Source organism: Rousettus aegyptiacus, unplaced genomic scaffold, assembly GCF_014176215.1.
Source record: "Rousettus aegyptiacus isolate mRouAeg1 unplaced genomic scaffold, mRouAeg1.p scaffold_m13_p_3, whole genome shotgun sequence".
NCBI lineage: Eukaryota > Metazoa > Chordata > Mammalia > Chiroptera > Pteropodidae > Rousettus > Rousettus aegyptiacus.
In genome coordinates this window covers 17,535,170-17,556,372 of record NW_023416306.1, presented here as the reverse complement: position 1 = coordinate 17,556,372, position 21,203 = coordinate 17,535,170, and the positions used below count along the sequence as shown (strand labels likewise).

The window sequence follows — 21,203 nt, the reverse complement described above, 5'->3', positions numbered from 1 at the left end:
CAGAGGGTAGGGGGTGGGGGAGGATGGGGGAGAAAGATGTGGCAAAGGGGGTCAAATATGTGGTGACAGAAAGAAATCTAACTATAGGAGATGAACACACAGTATAAATACACACACACACGCACACACACACACGCACACACATATGCTTTACTGTTAAAGTGTACAGCTGAAAGTTATTAGATTTTGTTAACCAATGTCATCAAAAAAATTAATTAATTTTTAAAAAAGATACAGCTAGCAGGGCTGCATCTTTTCCATATAGCTCCATTCGGCTGGCCTCCTATGTTCTCCCACAAACCTCCATTATTTTATATTAATGCTATGAGTAGCATCACGTATCTGCTGCTGGGTGTGGCACAGGGAGAATGTGCACATTCAAGGTTGGTCAGTGTGGAGACAAGGACGTGTGTGCGTGTCTGTGTGTGTGTGTGTGTGTGTGTGTGTGTGTAGTGGACTTTGTGCTAGTGAGGCTGGAGAAAGCAGGAGCCAGGTCACGAACAACCCAAAGGCCTTGTTCCCAGTCAGGAATTTATTTCGGGACAAAGAAGAGCCATCAGAGGGTTTTTAATGTACATTTTTCTCCCTGCATTTCCCACTTCTCTTCCCCAAAGTTACTCTCTTAGTGAGGCCTCCCCTGACCACCCTGTTTAAAACTGCAGTCCCCTTCATATCCTTTGTCCTGCGTACTCTGCTATGTGTTTTTCTATAGTACTTATCATCTTGTAGCATGCTATTTAATCTGGTTATTCCTTATGTATTTCTCTCCACTCGAATGGAAGCTCAAGGAGAATGGAGATTTCTGTGGTTTTGTTCAGGAAGGTACGCCCAGGCCCCAGAATAGTTCATGGAACAAAACAGACTGTGAATAAACATTTGTTGAATGAATGAATGAATCCGAGCGGACAGATGCTCTGTGCTTCATTGCTTCAGAGGAAGGAAGTGGTAGAAATAGAAGCAGCCATGTAATGGTTTTGTTTTTCATGAGAGTTGTAGCAGGTTTGGGGCCCTTTGTGGAGAACTGAGAAAATAATTTATGGAGAAGCACGAGGGAAAGCAGAGCTCCCCTCCTCCCCACAACCAAATACCTGAGCCTGGACAAGGGATGGAGAACTGAGGGCCTGGAGCAAGCGGCCCAGGGCCAGCTTTTGGCAGACTTACGGAGAGGGGACGGTGCTGAGCAGACGAGACAGGGGTGCTGTGCCCCAGTATGGGGAAGAAGCAGCTGAGATGCCAAGAGGCCTTGCGGCCTAAGAAAATGATAGCAAACCCAAGTGTGAGCCCGCCCCCTGAACTCACAGACCCGGAGGCAAGAGACCACCAATTGTACAAATACACATACAATTCACTTAGAGGAAGTTAAAAGAAAAGAGAAAAAAGAAAGAAAAGTGAGAGCTCCCTCAGGAAGCCCTGGTCTTGAGTCGTGAGGTCTTGGAAAACTTAAACCGAAGCCAGGCAGGTGGGTGACAAGATCCCAGGAGGGTACCCTATCCTATGGTTCTCTCCCTTTTCACTTTCTGGGCTGTGAATACCTTTCCCTGATCACTTAGGAAGATTAGATCAGCCTGATTCCCCTTGTGTAAACATCGAGCTGGGCCCACCTTGACAATCCCCTCCCGCCCTCCCCGCCCCCCATCATCACCACCACTTTCGCTCTGTTTGCAAAGGCTCTTGCTGTCTTCCTGATTCCTGTAACAATCCAGGGGCCAGAAGGGCAGATGCGTCCACCCAGAGAGAGAGTTTATAGTGAGTCCGTGGCAGACCCAGGCCTCCCAACTTGACCTGGCCCAGCACTGTGGCCAGCACTGTGGCCCAATCCAAAAGGCCGTGAGCAGCCAACCATTACAGCCTCAGACTAGCATATGCAGGATGCAAGATGAGGGAGCCCCAGACATTTTATCCAAGTGTACCCGTGATGCTTCCTGGGATAACTCTAAACAAAGCCTGAGATCTCATACCTCACTTGCATGGTGGTTTTAAAACCACAAATTCTTGGATATTTCTCCCATTGAGAGGCCAGGTTCTGTTCTCTCTGGGCCAGCCTTAGCGCCTTGGACCAACAGAATACAGCAGACGTGATGGTTTATAGTTTCTGAGGGTCACAAAATACCGTTTTGCAAGATAAAGAGAGTTCTAGAGATTGGTTACACAGCAAGATAGATGTGCCTAATACTTCTGAACTGTATGCTTAAAATGGTTCAGATGGTAGTAAATTTTATGTCATGTGTATTACACCATTTTTTTTTTCGGAAAAAAAAAAAGAACAGGCACCACTCAAACAATTCAATATTATTTGGAAGTAAAAAGGAATGAAGTACTGACACGTGCTACAATATATTTGAACCTTGAAAACACTATGCTATATAAAAGAAGCTGATCACAAAAGGCCACATATCATAATTCATCCCTTTGTCCAACTTCTCCATGCTGGATATGTTTCCTGCCCATTAGCCACGTAGTAAGTTATCAAATGGACTTTGCAGTAGTCCAGTACTTGTGTTCAAGTCACCTTTATTTTACTTAATAATGGCCCCAAAGTGCAAGAGCAGTGATGCTGAAACCACACTCATCGGCTTCCGGGCACCCTCCTCTATCACCAAAGCTCCCAGTGTAGCATCTTCGAATCTCACATGACCTTCTCTCTTCTGTGCTGAGTCTCCATCTGCCTCTCTTGTGATGACATTTAAGGCCTAGCAAGATAATCCAGGAAACTCTCCGTCTTGAGACCTTTAACTCAGTTACATGTGCAAAAGTTTCCTTGACCGTATAAATTGACATTCACAGGGTCCAGAAACTAGCACCCGGATATTTTTAATGGCCATTATCCAGCTTCTCACAGGGGGCATCAACATTTACAACTTTCCTGTCTTTATTCAAACCAGAGCAAGCAACGGGACTGCAGACAGAAGAGGAGGAAAATCATAGTTTGTCTGGGCCTCGCTGGGAAGGGAAGGTCTGTGTAGCCGGGGTTGAGGAAGGTGACAGTTCCGGGAATTCTTAGGCGCAGGCTCCCTGCCTGACTCAGGATTTGAGTTGTCCCGACAAGCTTCTGGCACACCTACCGTGAGGTTGTCCACTGCAGCTGCCAGGCCCTGCACACCTGCCTCCTGCAGGAAGACTGAGGGGCCTTGAAGAGTTCCCATCGATGCTGCACTGAGCTCTGAAGGCCAGCCTCTCAGACGGTCCCACATTTGCAGGGTAAAAAGCTCTGAAAAACAGGGTTGTCCATATCCCATTCAGCTGACGACAGTAGATTCACAAATGCTTTTTAAAAAATTGTGGTAAAACACACATAAACAAAATTTGCTTATCTTAACCATTTTTGAGTGTTAAGTACTTTCACATTGTTGTGCAATCAATCTCCAGAACTTTTTCATCTTGCAAAACTGAAATTCTACTTGTTAAACATCTTTCCATTTCCCCTCTTCTCTCAACTTCTGGTAACCACCGTTTTACTCTCTGTTTCTATGAATTCGAGTACTCTAGAGACATCATATAAGTGGAATCATACAATATTTGTCTTTTTGTGACTTGCTTATTTCATAATGTTCTAAACGTTTATCCATGTTGTAACGTGTGTCAGAATTTCCTTCTCTTTTAAGGCTGAATAATATTCCATTGTATGTATATGCCACATTTTGTTTATCCATTCATCTGTTAATGGATACTTGGGTTGTTTCCACCTTCTGGTCTATTGTGAATAGCGATGCTTTGAACATGGTGTACAAACACAAATGTCTTTTAAAAATGAGTGCTTACCAAGACTCTTGACCCTACACTGCCAGTCCTTAAGGAAAGAAGGTGTGACTGACCCTCCCCCATCCCTTCCCTGTGTAGGGTTCATGTTGCTTGAAGTGTCCTGAATGTGTCCCTGAAAAATCTCAATCTGATCCTGACTGTACATTATTCCCTAATCTAGGGGAAGATTAGGTAAAGCAGGTTTCAGCTTGTGTAAAAAATTTTCTTCTATAGCAGGTTTTTCTCTTTTTGGTAGGCAAGAAATAAACAGATTTGTGTCCCTACTAACCTAAAACAAGCCAAATAGGCACCTTGTTAATATCTGCCTGTTTGTCTATTATGTATATTTTGGCTCATAATATATCGTAAATCAAATAATCACTTGATAACGGGAGGAGGGACCCAACCGGAAAAAAACGTTCAGACTTGTTCACTTTATCTCTTGAAATATGATAAAGTATTCATTTGAGCCAGACAAATTGCTGATATTTGACCACTTTTAACCCTCAAAAAATGTCACATAGAGGTCAACCAATAGCTGAGCCAAATGTAGTTAAAACCCTTTTCCTCTGCCTGGGCCTGAGGGGGAAGGCAGCCAATAAGAGAAAACTGCCTGGCTCTGACACCATCGCCTTGCGGAAGACGGAAGATAGTTCTGCTCTGGTGGTAAAAGATGTTTTCCTGCTTGGGGTGTGTGTGTTGGGGACAGGGGGCACCGTAAGAGTCTGAGCTCAGGTCACAGTCTGGGGCAGCAGTGATAAGTGTTATATGTGCCCATCAGAATAATGGCTTTGAGACTCAGCCCCATTGCTTGGGTCCTCTCTAGATCTGGAAGATGAGACTCTGGTAGCTAAACAATAGCGCAGGAGGAACCCATTTATGTCCCATCTGTTATGAGCAGCCTCCATCCTACAAGGTGGCATGCCTAGACCTCAACTCTGCCGCTACTCATCAGGGCTTGGGGAGGTGGGGCTGGACAATCAGTGCCATTTCTATCTTTTACTTTGAAGTTGATACTCCTCATGTATCAGCTCTTCTCTTCTAAGTGATTAGTATTAAGGAAGGTACCCACGGATGTCACATCATAACAGTGACTCGGGGGCAAATACGAAGAATCAGACGATAAGAAGTTGATACTTTATTTGTTCGCTCAGCAGAAGCCCTGCATTGTTTGGGTCCCAGATACGTAGGACAAAGAAACACATGGAGGTTTAGAGGTCAGAGAGATTTTTTGTTCTGAGAATCCAGAGGTCCAGGCATCTCTCCAAAACATGCTTGATTATCCATGTCTGAGAAATCACAAGTGATTAGCAGGGAGTGGTCAGCAAAGCATCATGGATGAGGGGCCACCCGTATGTGGGTGAGGATGTGGATATGTGTCTGGCGAGTGTGCATACATTTTCGAGTGTGTGCGAATGAGCGTGTGTGTAACTGTGCACATGTGTTCCAGAGGATTTATGATTCCGTACTTATGAGTCAGATTGAGTGGCGAGTCTGAGTTTGTGTGAGCTAATGTGTGCGTTGAGAATGTAGATAAATGTCGGAATGACGTATGTGTTTCTGTGTGTGTGCATGTAGGTCTACATGAGTGTGACACTGCAAATGAAGGGGGAAGGAGGAATGGGTGGATACTCACTGTTGACTATGAGAAAGTGCCCAGAAGGCAAATCTGGGGCATGAATGCTCTAGGGTTACAGGGTAGTCCACATCTCTTTGTCCCTAACTTGGCAAAACCCTTCCCAGCACTGCTTCCAGGGGAAGCGCATCACCACTTGCTTTTTTAGGTTCCTACTCTCAGACCAGCTCTCGAAGGTCTTCTTTCCTATAGAGGAGGGGTCCTCTGTAGACTGTCTCTGAAAGCCTCTGCCTAGTTTGCAGAGGTGGAGATGGGGTTGTCGCCTTCCGGAAGGCAACCTAGAATTGCTTCTGTATAAAATGGACTGAGCACAGGAACCAGACAAGAGCGCACCTGGCCTGATTCTGAAGTCACTGAGAGAGATGTTTGCAGAAAACTCTATCAGAGCTCTGGGGAATTTGAAGGAGCAAGGATATTTGTTTTGTTTTGTTTTCTTTTCTTTCAGAAAGATAAATAGCTGTGGACATTTCCCCACACCCCCCAAGCCTCCATCCTTCCCTACCCCAGGACTGATACTCAGGAGGCCTGACTTCGGACTGTGCTACCACCCAAATTTCTGACATATATTAAGGATGGCAATAGCAATAATGATACCTAACAGTTATTGCACATTCACTAAGCATCGATTCTACACTGACCACTTCACACAGATTATCTTTTCTACTCCACACAATAACTGATGCCAAGGATGCCTCATCTTTTTAGAGAGGCCAAGTAGCTTGCTGAGGGTACACAACTTGTAAAGGGTAGACCCAAAGCAATATGATTCCACAGGCCCCCTTCTTCGGGGTAAACGAAACAGCCTTCCTTAGAGAGCATATCAAGGGGCTGAATGCGTGAGGACGATATACTGGTTGAATGGAAGAAAGCTGTTCCTTGCGACTGAATCCCTCCCCTTCTCAGCCGGCCAACCCCCATTTCAGAGCTCAGTTTCCCTGATTCGCAGTCAGGACATTGCACTTATGGATACTTTTTTGAACATTTTTTAGTACTACTTTTTTCTCATTCTTACCTCAGCAGTTCTTGCCATATGCCCTGTGGGCTCCTCCAGGATGGGCCGATGTCTTAGTTCTATATTTCTGATTCACTATCTTTAGACATGTTTAGGCATATGGTAAGTATTCGATCCAAGCTGGGTTGACTGACTAGCAAAAAGCTAAGGATCATTTCTGAAAATTCCCTCCAAGTGACCACATAATACATACATACATATATATATATAATATATATATTATTTATATATATATATATATAATTTATATATATATAGCAAGATATAATTTTTCCATCACCCCTTTCTAGTGTTTTTTCCACGACCTTTCTTGTCTTCTACAACAACAGTTGCTCTGATTTTTATCACTATTTTGTCTGTTCCAGAAAATCATCTAAATAGAATCATACAGTATATACTCTTTTGTGTCTAGCTCCTTTTGGTAAGTCTAATGTCTCTGAGATTTAGTCATGTCTGTAGTTGTTCCTTTTATTGCCGAGTAGTATTCCACTGTGTGGATACGTTGTTTCCTGTCGATACACATTTGGGTTATGTCCAGCTACAATGAATCTTATGTACAAGTGATTCTGGGGACATATGTTTTCCTTTTTCTTGGGCGAATACCTAGAAGTGGAATTTCTGTGTCAGCCTATTTTCTTTGACACCCAGAGGTCCTTGAGCTTGTTAGAAAAAATTATTTTCAGAAATGTGACCCCTTAAAATGGTACATAATTATCACGGGGCCTGGGGATTTCCTGGAGCTCAGACGCTTTGGGGATGTCGAGGTGTTCCATCCCGGAACAACATGCGCTGATTCGGAGCTCAGAATAGACGCAGAAAAAGGAAGAACAAAGAAAGAGGAAGACCTTCGCACAGAACTGTGTGAAGTATCTCTAAGTGTTTATGGTTTGAGCAAAACCATACAAAACTCTAAAATCACTTGGTCAGTACAGTCCGTTGGAGTAAAAACTTGGACAGGACTAAATAGGGACTCAGAGACCATAGTTTATATCTTAGCTAAACCATGTCCTGGCTGTGTGACCTTATATAAAATTGCACGGCCACCTTTGCATCTCAGTTTCTAGCTTGTATATGGAGTTGTAAACCTTGAAACAAGAAGACAGATATTTTCTGCTCCCTGCACAGGGATACTGTGAGGATGAGCTCAGATAAAATCTGCCTAAGTTTCACCTTGATCAACTGTAAGGTGCCATGCAGTGTGAGACAGCATCACGTGAAGAGAGGCAGGAACACAGACAGAGCTTGCTTTGTGCTCCGATGACTGGCACTTAATGCCATGAGGACTCAGCTGCCCTTCCTTCAGGGGACTTCGGGCAAGGTCAGACACAAGTGACAATAACTCTTTGTGATCTGACAGCTGTGTTTGGATGTCCTCTTCATTGTGTTTACCTCTTCAAAGGGAGATTGTTAAGCTGTTTATTGCTTTACGCCTGAAGGAGCATCATTCTTCCAATCAGAGCCACCCTCACCCCACCCCACCCCCAGCCTCCACACAGTGCGTCCTCTACTCTTTTGGCCCTCACGGATCTTTCTGGTCCAACTCATTCTCTGTCCAGTGCTGCAGATAACAAAAGGGTGAATGTTTTATGAAAAGTCTCTTTGGGGTGGTTCTAGCCAAAGACGTCATGGATAAATCTTAAATGAAATAAAAGGTGAGTGCAGGCAGCGGTATAGAATAGCTACTGATTGAGAGCTTACGTCTGAGTGCTCACAGTCACCTTGTCAGTTGGGTACTATCATTATCCTCAGTTTATAGAACAGGAAACTGAGGTCCAATATAAAGGGAAGAACACAGGACTAGGAGTCTTGGAACCCTCAGGTTCCACTACCATGGCAACGGGCTGGTCATGTGGTCTAGGGCCTCAGTTTCCCTATCAGTAAAGTGACTGTGGAATTCCTTTCATCTCTGATATATTTTCCGGCACTGACATCCTGTGAGTCCAGGTCTGACTCTGGGTGAAGCACATACCCTCTCTGAAACTGTTTTCTCACCTGTAAAGTGGACTGAATCATCACCACCTGGCTAGTCTTCCCCACAGCGCTGTTTGACAGCATCCTGTGAAGAAGGAATTCTGCTGAGATGCTGAGTGCCTCTGTTGTCTCCTCAAGGACCCTGAGCCCCTAGGGACTGGTGGGAACCTGTAATACAAGCAGGCCATCAGGCACTCCCTTATGGGTTCCCCCATTCGCTTGGTCAGGAGTAGACAGAAGAAGCAACAAAGATTATGGGACATTTTGACCGGAGAGGGCCTTGAGATCATTTTGTTAACTACTTGCCATTTGATAGAAGAGAGAGCAGATGCCAGCAAAGGTAGTGCTTTCTCTGAGGACACCCGGAGAACAAGGAGAGAGCTAGAACGGCAGCCCTAGCTCACTGATTCCAGATGGGTCATTCCGTAAGCATCAAAGTGCTCAGTGTGCAGAAGAGAATCCTGCACCGCTCTCTGTGCCCCGTTCTCTGCTTCGGTTTGATTCCTGTCTAGCCACATTTCAAGTTAAGAAATCGTCACGTGTGGCTCCTGGCTCCAGTCCTAGACAATGGCGGCTCCAGAGAGAAGTGATGCTGTTTTAACAGAGATTGGCCACTGGGTAGAGCTGGTGTTCATTTTAATCCGCTACTGAGGAACGTCTCAGACACAGAAACAAAGTAATTTATTACCCCACCCTCGGAAAACCCCTTACAAAGAGCTGCAGCTTGGCCCAGGCTACAGACTTCCCAGAAAGTGGGTGATCTCTCATGCCCCCACAGGCCGCGGGGACAACGCCTGTTCAGCTGAGCCAGATGGTGGGTAGAGATGCCAGCTGGAGCCGAATGCTCTCCAGTCCTGTCTAGCGACCAGGTTACACAGGGAGAGACGCTGTCTTAAGGGGCCCTGGGAAATACGTAGAATTTTGCAGAGATTTGGCTGTCCAAGCCGATGTGATCAAAGTTTTATTGGAAAAGGCAAAATATACACCCTGTGACCCATTTCTTACGAAAAAAATTTTGAAAAGAAGCCTGAAGCTAAATCATCTGGTAGGACATTCTAGCTAACCATGAGTGCCCTGGCCACTCCTCCTTTCTCTCCCATCCCGGGACTACACACAACACCTGGCACCATCTGTAAAAAGAAAATAGCGTGTGGGTTCCTGCAGCCTGCGCTGTAATCCTTCTCTGAGCTTCTTGAGTTTGCTGGGACTCCCTGCACTAGCCGGGTTGTCCGCTAGGGGGCAACCTGTTTCCTGTTTCCTGTTTCCTGCATGTGACTCTGTGGAACCGCGGGGGTCACGGCGGGGTGTGGGGCGGGGGGGGGGGGGAGCGGGGAGAGTTCTGGCCAGGGATCTTGCCAAGAACAAAAGTATTATTTGAACATACAAACTTATCTTTGCTTCTTGTAACAACGAAATGCAGGCTTTCAAAGATCAGGTGTCACTGCTCATTGCTTTTCTCCCAGCAATGACTCAGGCATTCCGGTACTCTTGTGTAGATTTGCCGCCGGAAATACATGGCTTCGAATCTTGCTACAGTGCCTGGGCCTCTGCCACTTGTTGTAAAGGGTGAAAAAGCATGTCGCCTCGTTTGAGATGTTTTCATGGACCAGGCTGGCATGGGGCAAACATCACTTCTGGTCATAGACTTGGCCGGGACTCATTCACCTGGCCATATCTAAGAGTGAAGAGGCTGTGAAGGGGACTCCAGTTTTGTGACTAAGGAGAACGGGAGAAGACTCTGGTGAATAAGAGCGCTACTGATTTTTATACTATGTGCATCAGTACTGTTTTTAGAACTAACACCCAATTTTCTTGCTTGTACACATTTTGTCCAATGAAACTCTGGCTCAAAAATCTGGTTCCATGTATTAAACCCAGGAAGTAGGCTTGATTGAAGAAGGCAAAGATGTCAGTCAATATGGTTCATGGCGTTACTGGTTCTTTAAAAGGGATATTGATATTGATTTCAAGGATATAGATCAAAGTTGAAAAATAAACAAGGCTATCATTGTTGTCTTAAAATAAGAAGGAAGGTAATTAATAGATTTGGTAACATTTAGGTTGGCACTGGTGCCGTCACTCAGTCACAACGTCGAGGGTAGCATATATGTGTGGTGAGTCACTCGGCATGAAGAGAGCTTAGCAGTGGAATAGGCCCTTTCATGTGCTTTCAACACATTGTACTGTCCTTCAGTTTACATATGATCAGTTATGTGGACATGCTGGTTAAGTTCTCTAGTATCTGATTAATTCTTACGAAATGAATGACTGAAAAAAATTATTATAGTAATCTTTCAATAATTATTTGGCACCCCATATTGATAGGGATCGTCACATCTTCCTACAAAGTGTATGTGTATGAGAGTGAGAATTAATCCAGGTGTGTGGAAGGCCCTCGTCTCCCATCATCCCAGGGTGGCCATTGTGACTGTTTGGGTCCCAGTATTTGGAAATGAATCCTCTAACTGTGCTCATAGTTATTGGCCCAGGTGAAAGTAGGCTTCCCGAAGTATGTATATATGTATGCATGTATTTATATCTTCCTCAAGTTTTAAGAACCTATATAATTCCCAACTGGTTCACTTAGGGAATCAGTTTTCTTCATATTTTGTACAAAATCACAAATTTTATATACCCCAACCCCTACTTGAAAGAACAGTTCTCAAAGTGTGGTCAGTCACAGGACCAGCAGCATCAGCATCACTTGGGAACTTGTTAAAAATGCAAATATTGGTCGCCAGCCCAGACATGACTGGGTCAGAGCAGTGGGGGCAGAGCCATGCAATCTGTGTCTCAGAAAGCACTCCCACCGAAGGGATTCTGATACAGGTTCAAGTTTGAGAAGCTCTGAAGGAGGATATTCAGGTGGAGGTTGGGGGGGGGGGAGCTTCATATGCAGTAGGTGATAAGGATCTGAACACAAAGCTCTGGAGTGGGTCATTTTATTATTATTTTTAAATTTTTCAACATAAAATAAAACAAACATACAATTATCAGAGAGAAAGATAATTACCAAAAAAAAAAAAGAAAGAAAGAAAGAAAAAGAAAAGAAGAAAGGAAACAGAATCATTTTTTTCTTTTCCGCTATAACAAAAGACTATGGAGTAGTGTTTACAGAGTTCTGAGGTGGGAGACTTGAGATCCTTGATTTTTATCACCAGTCAAAAAATCACTTAAATTTAGAAGGAAAAGTAAGGTATTTTAAGCATGTAAGGACTCAGAAAGTACATGGCCTATGTACTTTAGAAATAAAGAGAAGGAGAGAGGGAGAGCGCAACCTGGAAGGTGGGGGGGGGGGGGAGAAGAAGAAAATAAAAAATTTTTAAAAGAAGGAAAATTGGATTGGAATTAAGATTTTGGAAAAACTTAATAATATGCTATGAATAATAAAACCGGTAAAATGTCTAGTTACATCCAAGTAACTTAATAATGTTCTTGTGCAATTAATATAAAAGTAACCTTAAAATCAAGAGGTATGATGGAAGAAAAATAAGCAGGACTATAGCTGGTAGGGATTGGGCCCGTGGGAGAAATTAAAGCATGTTAAAGTTCTCTTATTGGAGGGAAGAGGAGAATGACACAGCTATCGGGCAATTTTAATTCTATTAAGTATATGTTCAAACATGTTCGTTTAACATTTAAAGATGACTCCTTCCCTCCACAGACCACCAATCAACTAGCTGCAGTGTGTCACCAATCTCTAACCTCACCTACCTATGGTCTCTGACCCCTAATGCTCCCATCATTGATTGTCACTGGTCTCCCAATCACTGAGCTGGGATAGCCTGCCCTACTCACTAAGCCTATAATCCCCAAATGACGGGTCCCAAAAAGCTTCCTCGTCACTAACAGCAACAGATCTCTCCAATTACCTACCTGCCTTTACAGACACTCCAATCACATGTTTCCACGGGTCACTTGACTATTAATATCCATGCAACACATCAGTTTCTATTTCCGATATGACCCCAAATCCTTTATCCTATCAACTCCCAATCGCTGACACCAACTGAACTCTCAAACGGTGGCTTCCAGAGAATCCTAATCACTGCCAGCAAACTCCACTGCACCCTCAACCTCTTTAGCCATTTCCTTTATCTGCTTGCTTTAACTGAAATCTGTCTCCTGAGGTCCCACTCCCTTACAGCGCTCCCCAGTGGAGGCTGTCTTTTTCTTTCTCCCCACGACCCACCCACTCACAGTATCTCAGGGCCAGATGAGAACAATGATAACTTGCATTTTTTGATTCACCCTTCCTACTCCTGATCTTGTTGAGAGCATCTCCAGACTTTAACCCATTAACCTTCTGGTTCGATGATTCACTAGGACTCAAGGGCAGCGAATACTTGCACTTGTAGGTATGATTTTGTAAGCAAAAAAATACAGAGCAAAATCAACTTGAAAAACAACAAAAACAAAAACAAAAACAAGATGCATGGGGCGAAGTGCAGAAGAGACCAGGCACAAGTATCCAAGAGTCCTCTCCCAGCAGAGTCACGCTACACACTCCATTCCTCCAGAAACGAGCTGTGATAACATGTGAAGTTTCGTTTACCAGGGAAGTGTTTCCCAGAAGGAAATCAGGTGTTCAGCATAACCCACATCGCTCGCATAGTTTAGGCACATTTCATTGCTGGGAATCATTCATCACTGCTGGGAATGATGGAAACCTCCTGAAATCTAAGTTCTCAGACGTCAGCCAAAGGTCAACGTTGCAAGCAGGCCTTTCTGAGAACTGCCATTTTAGGCCTCTCATGTCAACTTTCCTGCCCAGTCACCCTGCCTCAATCATTGAAAACTTTAGCACCAAATTCCCTTTCACAGCTCCTGCACCATCTCTACATTAGTGTAAAAGAGCCATTCCATGCTTTGGCCTCTCTCTCTCCTGACTCCAACAACCTTTTCCTCTACTCAGCACCTCCTCACTGCGCATCCATTCCTTAGACGGTGCCATCACTATGCGACCTCTAAAATCTCTACTTATAATGTTCTACCAACATTTGCTATTGTATAGCTTACTTTCTCTAGTACTTCCACTCCAACAATTCTCCAGATGCTTTGAGCCCCCCGATCTATTGATCCTAACTCTTTTTCTCAATCTTCCATGGTCACATACCTTAGTCTCCTTTAACTTATTTAGATTCCCTGTTCTAACCAGAACACTCCACTGAAAACAGCTTTAACTTCCTTGCCCCTCTTCTCCACTGTATTTACCTAACTATCCTCAACCTTGCTCACGCCCAACACTCCTCTTAATATCTGCCTGCAACTTTGCAGCTGAAAATTTCTAGAGAAATATCAAGCAACTGTGCTGACTTGGTTGACTTTAAATTTATACCACACATCTCAAATGGGCATCCATTGCTGTGAGCTTCCTATTCCTCTTTCCAAAATGATTATTCCAATCATTCTCTTCTTTCTCTTGTAAATCTCCATAATCTACCTATTCTCCACTGATGAATTTGCCTTATACATATCTCAAGCCAGAAAATGAGAAGTAGAGGAGAGGAAGATGAGAAGAAAATGTTCAGGCAGATAGTATACTTTTATAGGGAGAGAAGACGAATCTTTGAAATGTATGATGCTTTTTCATTTATAAGAACAAAGTGAAAAATAAAAAGAAGCAGCAGATTGAGTGAACACCTCACTCCTCAGTGAGAATCCAGATTTGATGGAGACGTTTCATCCAAATAATCAAATGGGAGGAGCAATAATTTCTCAATACACTAGTTCATGTATCAGCATCATCGATTTAACAATTATTTGTTGAGCTATTACTATGTGCAGACCAGGTTGTTGTGCTATGCTGGGTAATGGGGAAAGAGTGGAGACAGGCAGGTATACTTTTATTCACCCTGCTACGGTTTCCAATGGGACAGAAGGCTGGTGAAAATATGTTGTTCTTTTTTTCCAGAATCAAACATTCCCTGTGTGCACCTCCCACTTAGGTGAATAAACGACTGTGTATCCCTCTGTCAGAAGTGATTGTATCTATTCTTCTTCCCTTCTCAGTCTTTTCTTGAATAGATTCAGTGCATTTTTGCTGAGCTAGTAAGAACAATTCCCTAGGCCGTGCAATCTCAGGACACTTTCTGCCTAGTCTCCCCGTACCAGTACTGATTTTTTTTTTTTAAAACAACTAAAAGATTTTTTTGTTTGTTTTTGTCCAACAAATCACAGGAGTATGTTTCCCATTCACTCTCAAACGATGCTTTGCCTAGTCTCCTATCATCAATCGTGCTAAGCAGAATTCCAGCATAGCCCCCGCTATCTCATTCCACGGCGCCCCTGGATATCCTGTTCTACAGATCATACCTCGTTGCCATTCACAGATCAGTAGTGAGAATTTGAGACAAACTGTAGATAATGAGTGCAGGCTTTGGAACTGAAGAATGCCTGAACTGACCTTATGCTAATTCTTCTGTCATCTTCAGTGTGTAGATAACCTCTCAGAGCCTGTTTTCTCCGTCGTATCGTGGGAGGACATTTCTTGAAGAGAGGCGATGAAAGCTAGATCAAAAGGCTGCACAATGACAGGTTTAAAAGAGAGAACGTAGCTTTGCTTATCGATTTCACTATGACATGTCACTGAGAGAGATAGGACACAGAAGGATTTTTGGTGTGCAATGAAAGTAGAAAAGTTTAAGAGCAAGCACGGTAAAATGAGAAAATGAGATCTAATGCTCAATACAACTGTAAAGAGACATCCTTTGAAAGAAAAAAGCATCCGCTCAGTTTTTGGCAGTGCGGGGTGGGTAGAGATTTGCACAGTGGCATGGTAGGAATATTCTACCTGTGGACTGGAGTGGTAGTCGCAGAGAGTTTACACATTTGTAAGTATTCTATTGATGTGTATGTGAACTTACACCATGTGCCTCGTCGGTACATCAATGAATCTGTCGACTTGATACGGTGCAAACGCATGAGGTAAAACAAGGATTATTGACATGAAAAATAAATAAATAAGAGCTTTGAGAGGCTAACAAGTCACCCCCAAGAGTATCTGCTGATTCACAGAGGCAAAGGTTTAAAATATTCAGGCAATCGATTGGGACTTACATAGAAGCTAATGGACTGAGATCCAAAGATGCTTCAACAACAGCACGCCCCCCAGATCACTCAGAGTGCTCATTGGAGGTAAACGCTAGATTCCAGGTGGGTTTCAATGCATTCATCTTGAAGAAATCCATTCTCAAGTAAAAGTAGAAAGGATACAGCTGGATATTTGCACACCGACGTTCACAGCAGCATTATTCACAGTGGCCAGGACATGGAAGCAACCGAAGTGTCCTACGATACATGAGTGGATAAGGAAACTGTGGTACTATATACAGCGGAATATTCCTCAGCCATGAGAAGAGATGCAATACTGCTATTTCCGACATGGATGGACCTCAAGATAAACATGCCAAGCGAGATAAGCCAGACATAAAATGTTGAAAATCACATATCAATTATATGTGAGATCTAGACCTAAAGGCAACAAGCGAACGGGACAAAGAGAGACTCATGGACGTGGACTATAGATTAGTGGTTACCAGAGGGTAGGGGGTGGGGGAGGATGGGGGAGAAAGATGTGGCAAAGGGGGTCAAATATGTGGTGACAGAAAGAAATCTAACTATGGGAGATGAACACGCAGTGTAAATACGCGCGCGCACGCAGACACACACACACACACACACACACACATGTCTTACTGTTAAAGTGTACAGCTGAAAGTTATTAGATTTTGTTGACCAATGTCATCAAAAAAATTAATTAATTTTTAAAAAAGATACAGCTGCCTAGGAGGCACAGGCTGTGACGAAAATAAATAAATGAATACACACAAGCACAGCCCTAGGTTTCCTTTACGGATTTATTTTTCATATAAAACAGGAAAACATTCTATAGGGCAAACGTCCCAATGACAGTTCCAGTCATCTGAGCCCCTAAAAGAAAAGAAGTGTTTCCTCTGCATGTTCTCCCTCCAGGCTGTCTGCTGGAAACCTGGACCAGTGGATCCCAAGCTGGGATTCGCTAGGAGCTGATGTCTGGTCCATGTCTAACCCTGTTTCCCGGACAGGTGGTTTCTGCCGCGCCGTGGGGGGAAGCCAGTCGCCTGGGTGTGCAAGATGCTGCCACGGACGCTTGCACGGGCAGTTGGAAGCGCGGAGTCCGGATTGCCACAGGGGCAGAAGGGACTGCGCGAGGGCGCTGACTGGCGCGCGTCCACTAAGGCCACGAAGCACCTGGCATGCAGGGCTGCTGGCACGTGAGCCCGGGCTGCGCAGCCAGCAGGGTGTCGAGCGCGCAGAGCGCCCAGTGCAGGTTGGCCCCCGCGTGCGCCAGCTGCCAGCTGAGCCAGGCGCGCTGCGAGGCCGTGGGCTCCGTGCCGCGGGCGGGCACCCGCAGGAAGGCGCCCCCCGGGGCGCGCAGGTCTTCCAAGGCCACGTCCAGCGCGTCCACTTGGTTGACGAGCCTGGACGTGAGGGCCGTCAGAGACGCGGAGACTTCGGGGACTTCGGGCGACGGGTGTCGGCGGCGGCGCTTTGGGGAGGACGGCCTGGCCTCCCGGCTGTCCTGGCTGCGTCCCCGACTGCTGGTCTTCCCTGGCCCTCTGGGCGGGTTTGTCCTGTCCTTGACTTGCGGGGGACGGCGGCCAACACCTGCGTTGGAGGGAAAACAGAAGGTGTTTCGGTGAGTGTGTGCTGCCGGCCGGCCGAGGTCCCCAGGGCCCCCCTTCCCAGTCCCGACTGCATCACCCCCAACCCCCTCCCCCACTCCCGCCACGCCTGGTTCTGCTGGCCCCTAACAGGATCTGGCAGGAACCACTGCCGAGTCCTGGGCCTCTTTCCCTCGGCCCCTCCCGGCGTTCGGAGCCCCTCACCAGGGGCCGTGTCTGTCCCCAGCCTCCCGCGTATGCTGGCTTGCCATTCAGGACGGGCGTCCACACGCAGCACCCCTACAAAGGCACAGCCCAGAAACCCACCTGCTCTGTCCTGACGTCCTGCTCTGCGGGAGTCAGGCTTGTCCTTTCCTCTCCCTTGGGCTGGGGATGGTCGCCCCCTCGCCGGCTCTTCTGGGTGTCCGTTTTTCTTACTGCGCCTGCAAGGCGAGCCAGCGGGGCTTCTCCACCGCTTGTGCCCGGAGCCCTTGGCCACCTGGCTCTGCCTGGTGATTGCTGTGGGCGAAGAAAAGGACAGCAGTGAGTGAGTGGTCCCTGACCTATCTCTGGGAGCGTGGGGGAGAGTGGATTAGAGGAGGTTCCAAGTCCCACCCAGGTCCTCAAGAGCCCCAGCCCCAAATGCTGCTTACTCCCAGATGCCCACTGCCCCATAGCTCTTCCCGCAGCTATGGATGTGCCTGGCGTACCTGTTCCAGGAAACACGCCGTCAGGACAAGCCCCCCACAGTGGCTCAGCCGGCAGCAACACGACCACCAGGCATCTGGCCTTGGATTGCCCGCGCCACTTTCGGAGGCGTGAACGTCAAACCTTCCAGAACCTGCGGCTTAGCCCACCCAGCCCAATCTCCGTGTCGTCCAAACCCTCCCAACCGTTGCCTTAATCCAAACCACGAGATCCTACCTCCTCTGCTGTTGGAGCCACCTGCAGTCTCCTTCGTCTTCTTTCTCTGTCTCTCACAGCGATGCCAGTCTGCTCTCTCTCTGTAGGAGAGCTGTCCTCTGGAGTAAGCTCTGTGGTATTCCCGGTGGGTGCGACCTCGTCTCCCTGAGTTCTCCTGGACATGCCCCCTGGCCCCCGCCGCGCCTCCCATTTTGTCTCCTACCTGAGCCTCCTACCCGAGCCAGGGGTCTGGAGGCCTGAGGAGTGAATCAGGCAATGACCAGGGGGCCAGAGGTCCTGGCCTTTTATTAGTTTCCCAGCATCCCCTGCTGGGTCATGCCGTTGCTGTGGGGGTGGGGACGGAGTTGAGACTACACCCAAGAGCGAGAAGTGGCATGATGGGACTAGGCACCTGGTGGGGACTCAGCCCACTCTCTTGGTACCTGCGACTCTTCGGCTGCCAATTTCCAGGCATTTTTTCCTGCATGGCAGCAAGCAGAGCCAAACAGTCCTGTGCTAAGTGTGGATCTCAAAACAAGTTCAATCTTTGTCCTTTGTTTCTAGTGCCCCTTTTCCCATTTGTGTCTACAGAACAAAGGTTTGCGATTAGGCTCCCAATTAATGCTTTTTGTTTCCAAAACAAGCAGCGGCACCTATTGGGCCAGTGGACCGTAGTGGCGGAGGACCTCTGTTCTCCACAACACATCAAGCACTAAATTATCATTCGAACCTTTCTCATCCTATTTCTCTTCACTCTTCTCCATCAAACAAGTACTATCATAGGCTCGTGACAATCCTGCCCGGCTGTGCTGCCGTCACTGACGTTTTTCAAAAAGCTTCTTCCTGCCTCAGTAATAAAGGTCGTGCAAAGGATGCAACTCTGGAAAGGACGAAGCAAAAAGTCGTAAGGTAGACAGCAGAATCAGACGTGCGAGTCTCAAGCAGTCATCTCTCATGCGACATAAAAGCCGTATCTCAGTAGCTCCATCTCCGAGGACGATATGTAATCTCTCACAAGGGGAAATGTCACAGCTAAAGGACTGGTTTTGTTTGGACAGACCATCTGGATGATTTTATCGAAATCCCAAGCCTTTTCCACATGGTGCTTTCACAGTCCAAACGGTGCGCGGGTTCGTTCTCTAAGACGGAGAGAAGGCCCTCATAATGCAAGCTGCCTGCCTGAGTGTCATCCGCCACGTGCAGAGCGCTCTGTCCAGGGCATAGATGGATTCTCTCTACGCTGCCTCTCTTCATCAGAAAGAAGGCACTATTTGAGACACTCTCAGAATATTATTGCCCTTTCACCTCCTCCCACCAAAAGACCTAAGTGTCAATGAGACTCATTTCCATAATTATCTCCACCTCCCTCCCCCAACTCCACCCCTTAAGCTTACTGTCACTGGAGGTTCTGGAGGCCAGAATCTCCCTGTCTAGGGAACCAGCGACAAGCCCTTTAGGTCTTTGTGTGCATATCACCTGAGTCATTGTCTTCCACTGGGCTCGGTTTGCCACTCAGGCCTGGTCCCCATCTCTCCACCTCTCCATACACCCAGCCCCAAAGCTGCCCCTTTTCTCTTCAGTTTAGATATAGCTGAGTCAGCCTATCCCCCCCATCCTTTTTTTTCTCCCTTGTGCTGGGTTAGTGGTCCCTTCAGCTTCTCTCTGTGGTCTATTTCTTGGCCGTTTCGTTGTCTGCAGAAGGTGCCATTGGAGCTTCTTCACCTTTCGTGCCTGGAGCCCTTGGCCACCTGGCTATGCCTGGTGAATTCCGTGGGTTGTCAAGAGAGTAGTGAGTGGTCTCTTTGCTCTCTCTGGAATGTGAGTTAATTATACCAGGCTCCACTGCTTTTCAGTGTGATTCACGGCCCCATCCCCAAGGGCCAGCATGCCTACAGGTACCCGCTACTTTCCAGCGTAGCTCTGCATCACTTAGACTGTGTCTCATGTCTATTTACACTCTGAGATTCCTGACCCAGAGGAGGCTCAGCTGGCAGAGCACTCTACCGCAAGGATTCTGTTCTGGACTTCACCTTGGGTTTCACTCACTGCAATGGCTGAAGCCTCTCGTTACTCCCATCTCCACTCCAGTCTCTTCTGGAGCCCTTCTGGTACTCACTGTTCCCTTCTTTCTCCATTTTTCGTAGAGAAGTTAATATTTCCACTTCTCCTCAAAGGACAGATTTTCCCGAGAGCCAATACCTTCATATTCCTTCTCAGAGGGCCCAAAGGGCTCCCTGGGGGGCCCGGCAGTCACCCCTCCCCCAGCATGTGATTTCTCTTTGGTAACACAGGAGTACCTCTACTCACAAGGTTGAAAAAGTAAAGAATTAAAAGAACATATGTTCACGGCTAAGCACAACGATCGTCATATTAAAAAAGAAAGAAAGAGAGAAACTTTACCAGAGGGAATACAGTCAATAATATTGTAATAACTATATGTAATGCCAGGTGGGTAGTCGACTAATCGGGCGGGATCACTTTGTAAATTATGTATACCCACCACGCAGCACATCTGAAACTAATGCAAAATAAAATCGCATGTCAACGATAATTGGTTAATTAACATAACTAGGTAATTTTAAAAACTAGCTTAGTCATAGGATGACTAGCTTTACTGAGTCATCCTATGACTAAGGGTAAGGAAGTTAATGAAGATACCAGAAGGATTGGCGTGCAATGGAAGTAGAAGAAAACTCTGGTAAACAGAAAATGAGATCTGCACCTCAACGTAACTCTCAAAATGAATTCCTTTGAAAGAAGAGGCCGGGGTCCGTGTTTTGGTGGTGGGGGTGCAGGTACTGAATGCCCAATGACACACTAGAACTCTCCAGCGTTTTGACTGGTGACTACGTGCGTGGGTACATGTGTGCGGGCATTTACAGGTGCCTTGCGTCTGTGTAAATTAAATGTATAAAGTTGATACAGTTATGAACGTAGGAAAGAGGAATCATCGAAACAGGGAAATAAATGGATAAACGGACGATTCAAGAGGTATCTGAACAATTGCAAGGAAATCATTGACTTACTCATGTGGTAAAGGTTTACAATACTAAACAAATTTACTGGGACCCATAGAAGCTAACAGACCATGAATCAAAACGTGTTTTTATTTCCAACACTAAAATATCTAGTACATACTCCCCAAGTAATTGAGTTTGCTCATTTGATTTAAAGGCAAGTAGGTTTCTGTATTCGTTTGCTAGAACTGTGATGAGAAAGCACCGCAAACAAAGCCTAAATGACGGACACTTATTTTCTCATAGTTCTAGAGAGTAGAATTCCTGGATCTATTTGTGGG

At 45.9% G+C, this 21,203-nt stretch overlaps 1 protein-coding gene across 2 annotated transcripts; it reads right to left on the bottom strand.

Moving 5' to 3' along the window:
- Nucleotides 1–16,198: 16,198 nt before the first annotated feature.
- On the bottom strand, nt 16,199–19,862 carry LOC118615069 (serine/threonine-protein kinase 35-like). Of its 2 annotated transcripts, none has more exons than XM_036239503.1 (4): nt 19,382–19,862; nt 17,927–19,153; nt 17,330–17,521; nt 16,199–17,006 (listed from the first exon to the last, which is right to left on the bottom strand). In XM_036239503.1, exons 2-4 carry the CDS (start codon nt 18,114–18,116, stop codon nt 16,573–16,575), a joined length of 816 nt encoding a protein of 271 aa, XP_036095396.1. In that variant the 5' UTR covers nt 18,117–19,153; nt 19,382–19,862; the 3' UTR covers nt 16,199–16,572. The 2 variants fall into 2 exon arrangements, with proteins under 2 accessions (XP_036095396.1, XP_036095397.1); XM_036239504.1 differs by having other exon boundaries at nt 17,927–18,785.
- Between the last annotated feature and the right edge of the window lie 1,341 nt (nt 19,863–21,203).

What these genes read in the sequence shown, in the direction of transcription:
- LOC118615069 (XM_036239503.1), bottom strand. Translation starts at nt 18,116, where the DNA reads ATGGGAGGCGCGGCGGGGGCCAGGGGGCATGTCCAGGAGAACTCAGGG. An exon ending in TGGCTCCAACAGCAGAGGAG is followed by an intron (nt 17,522 to 17,926) that starts GTAGGATCTCGT and finishes CTTCGCCCACAG; the next exon opens with CAATCACCAGGCAGAGCCAG. An exon ending in AGGACGTCAGGACAGAGCAG is followed by an intron (nt 17,007 to 17,329) that starts GTGGGTTTCTGG and finishes CCTCCAACGCAG; the next exon opens with GTGTTGGCCGCCGTCCCCCG.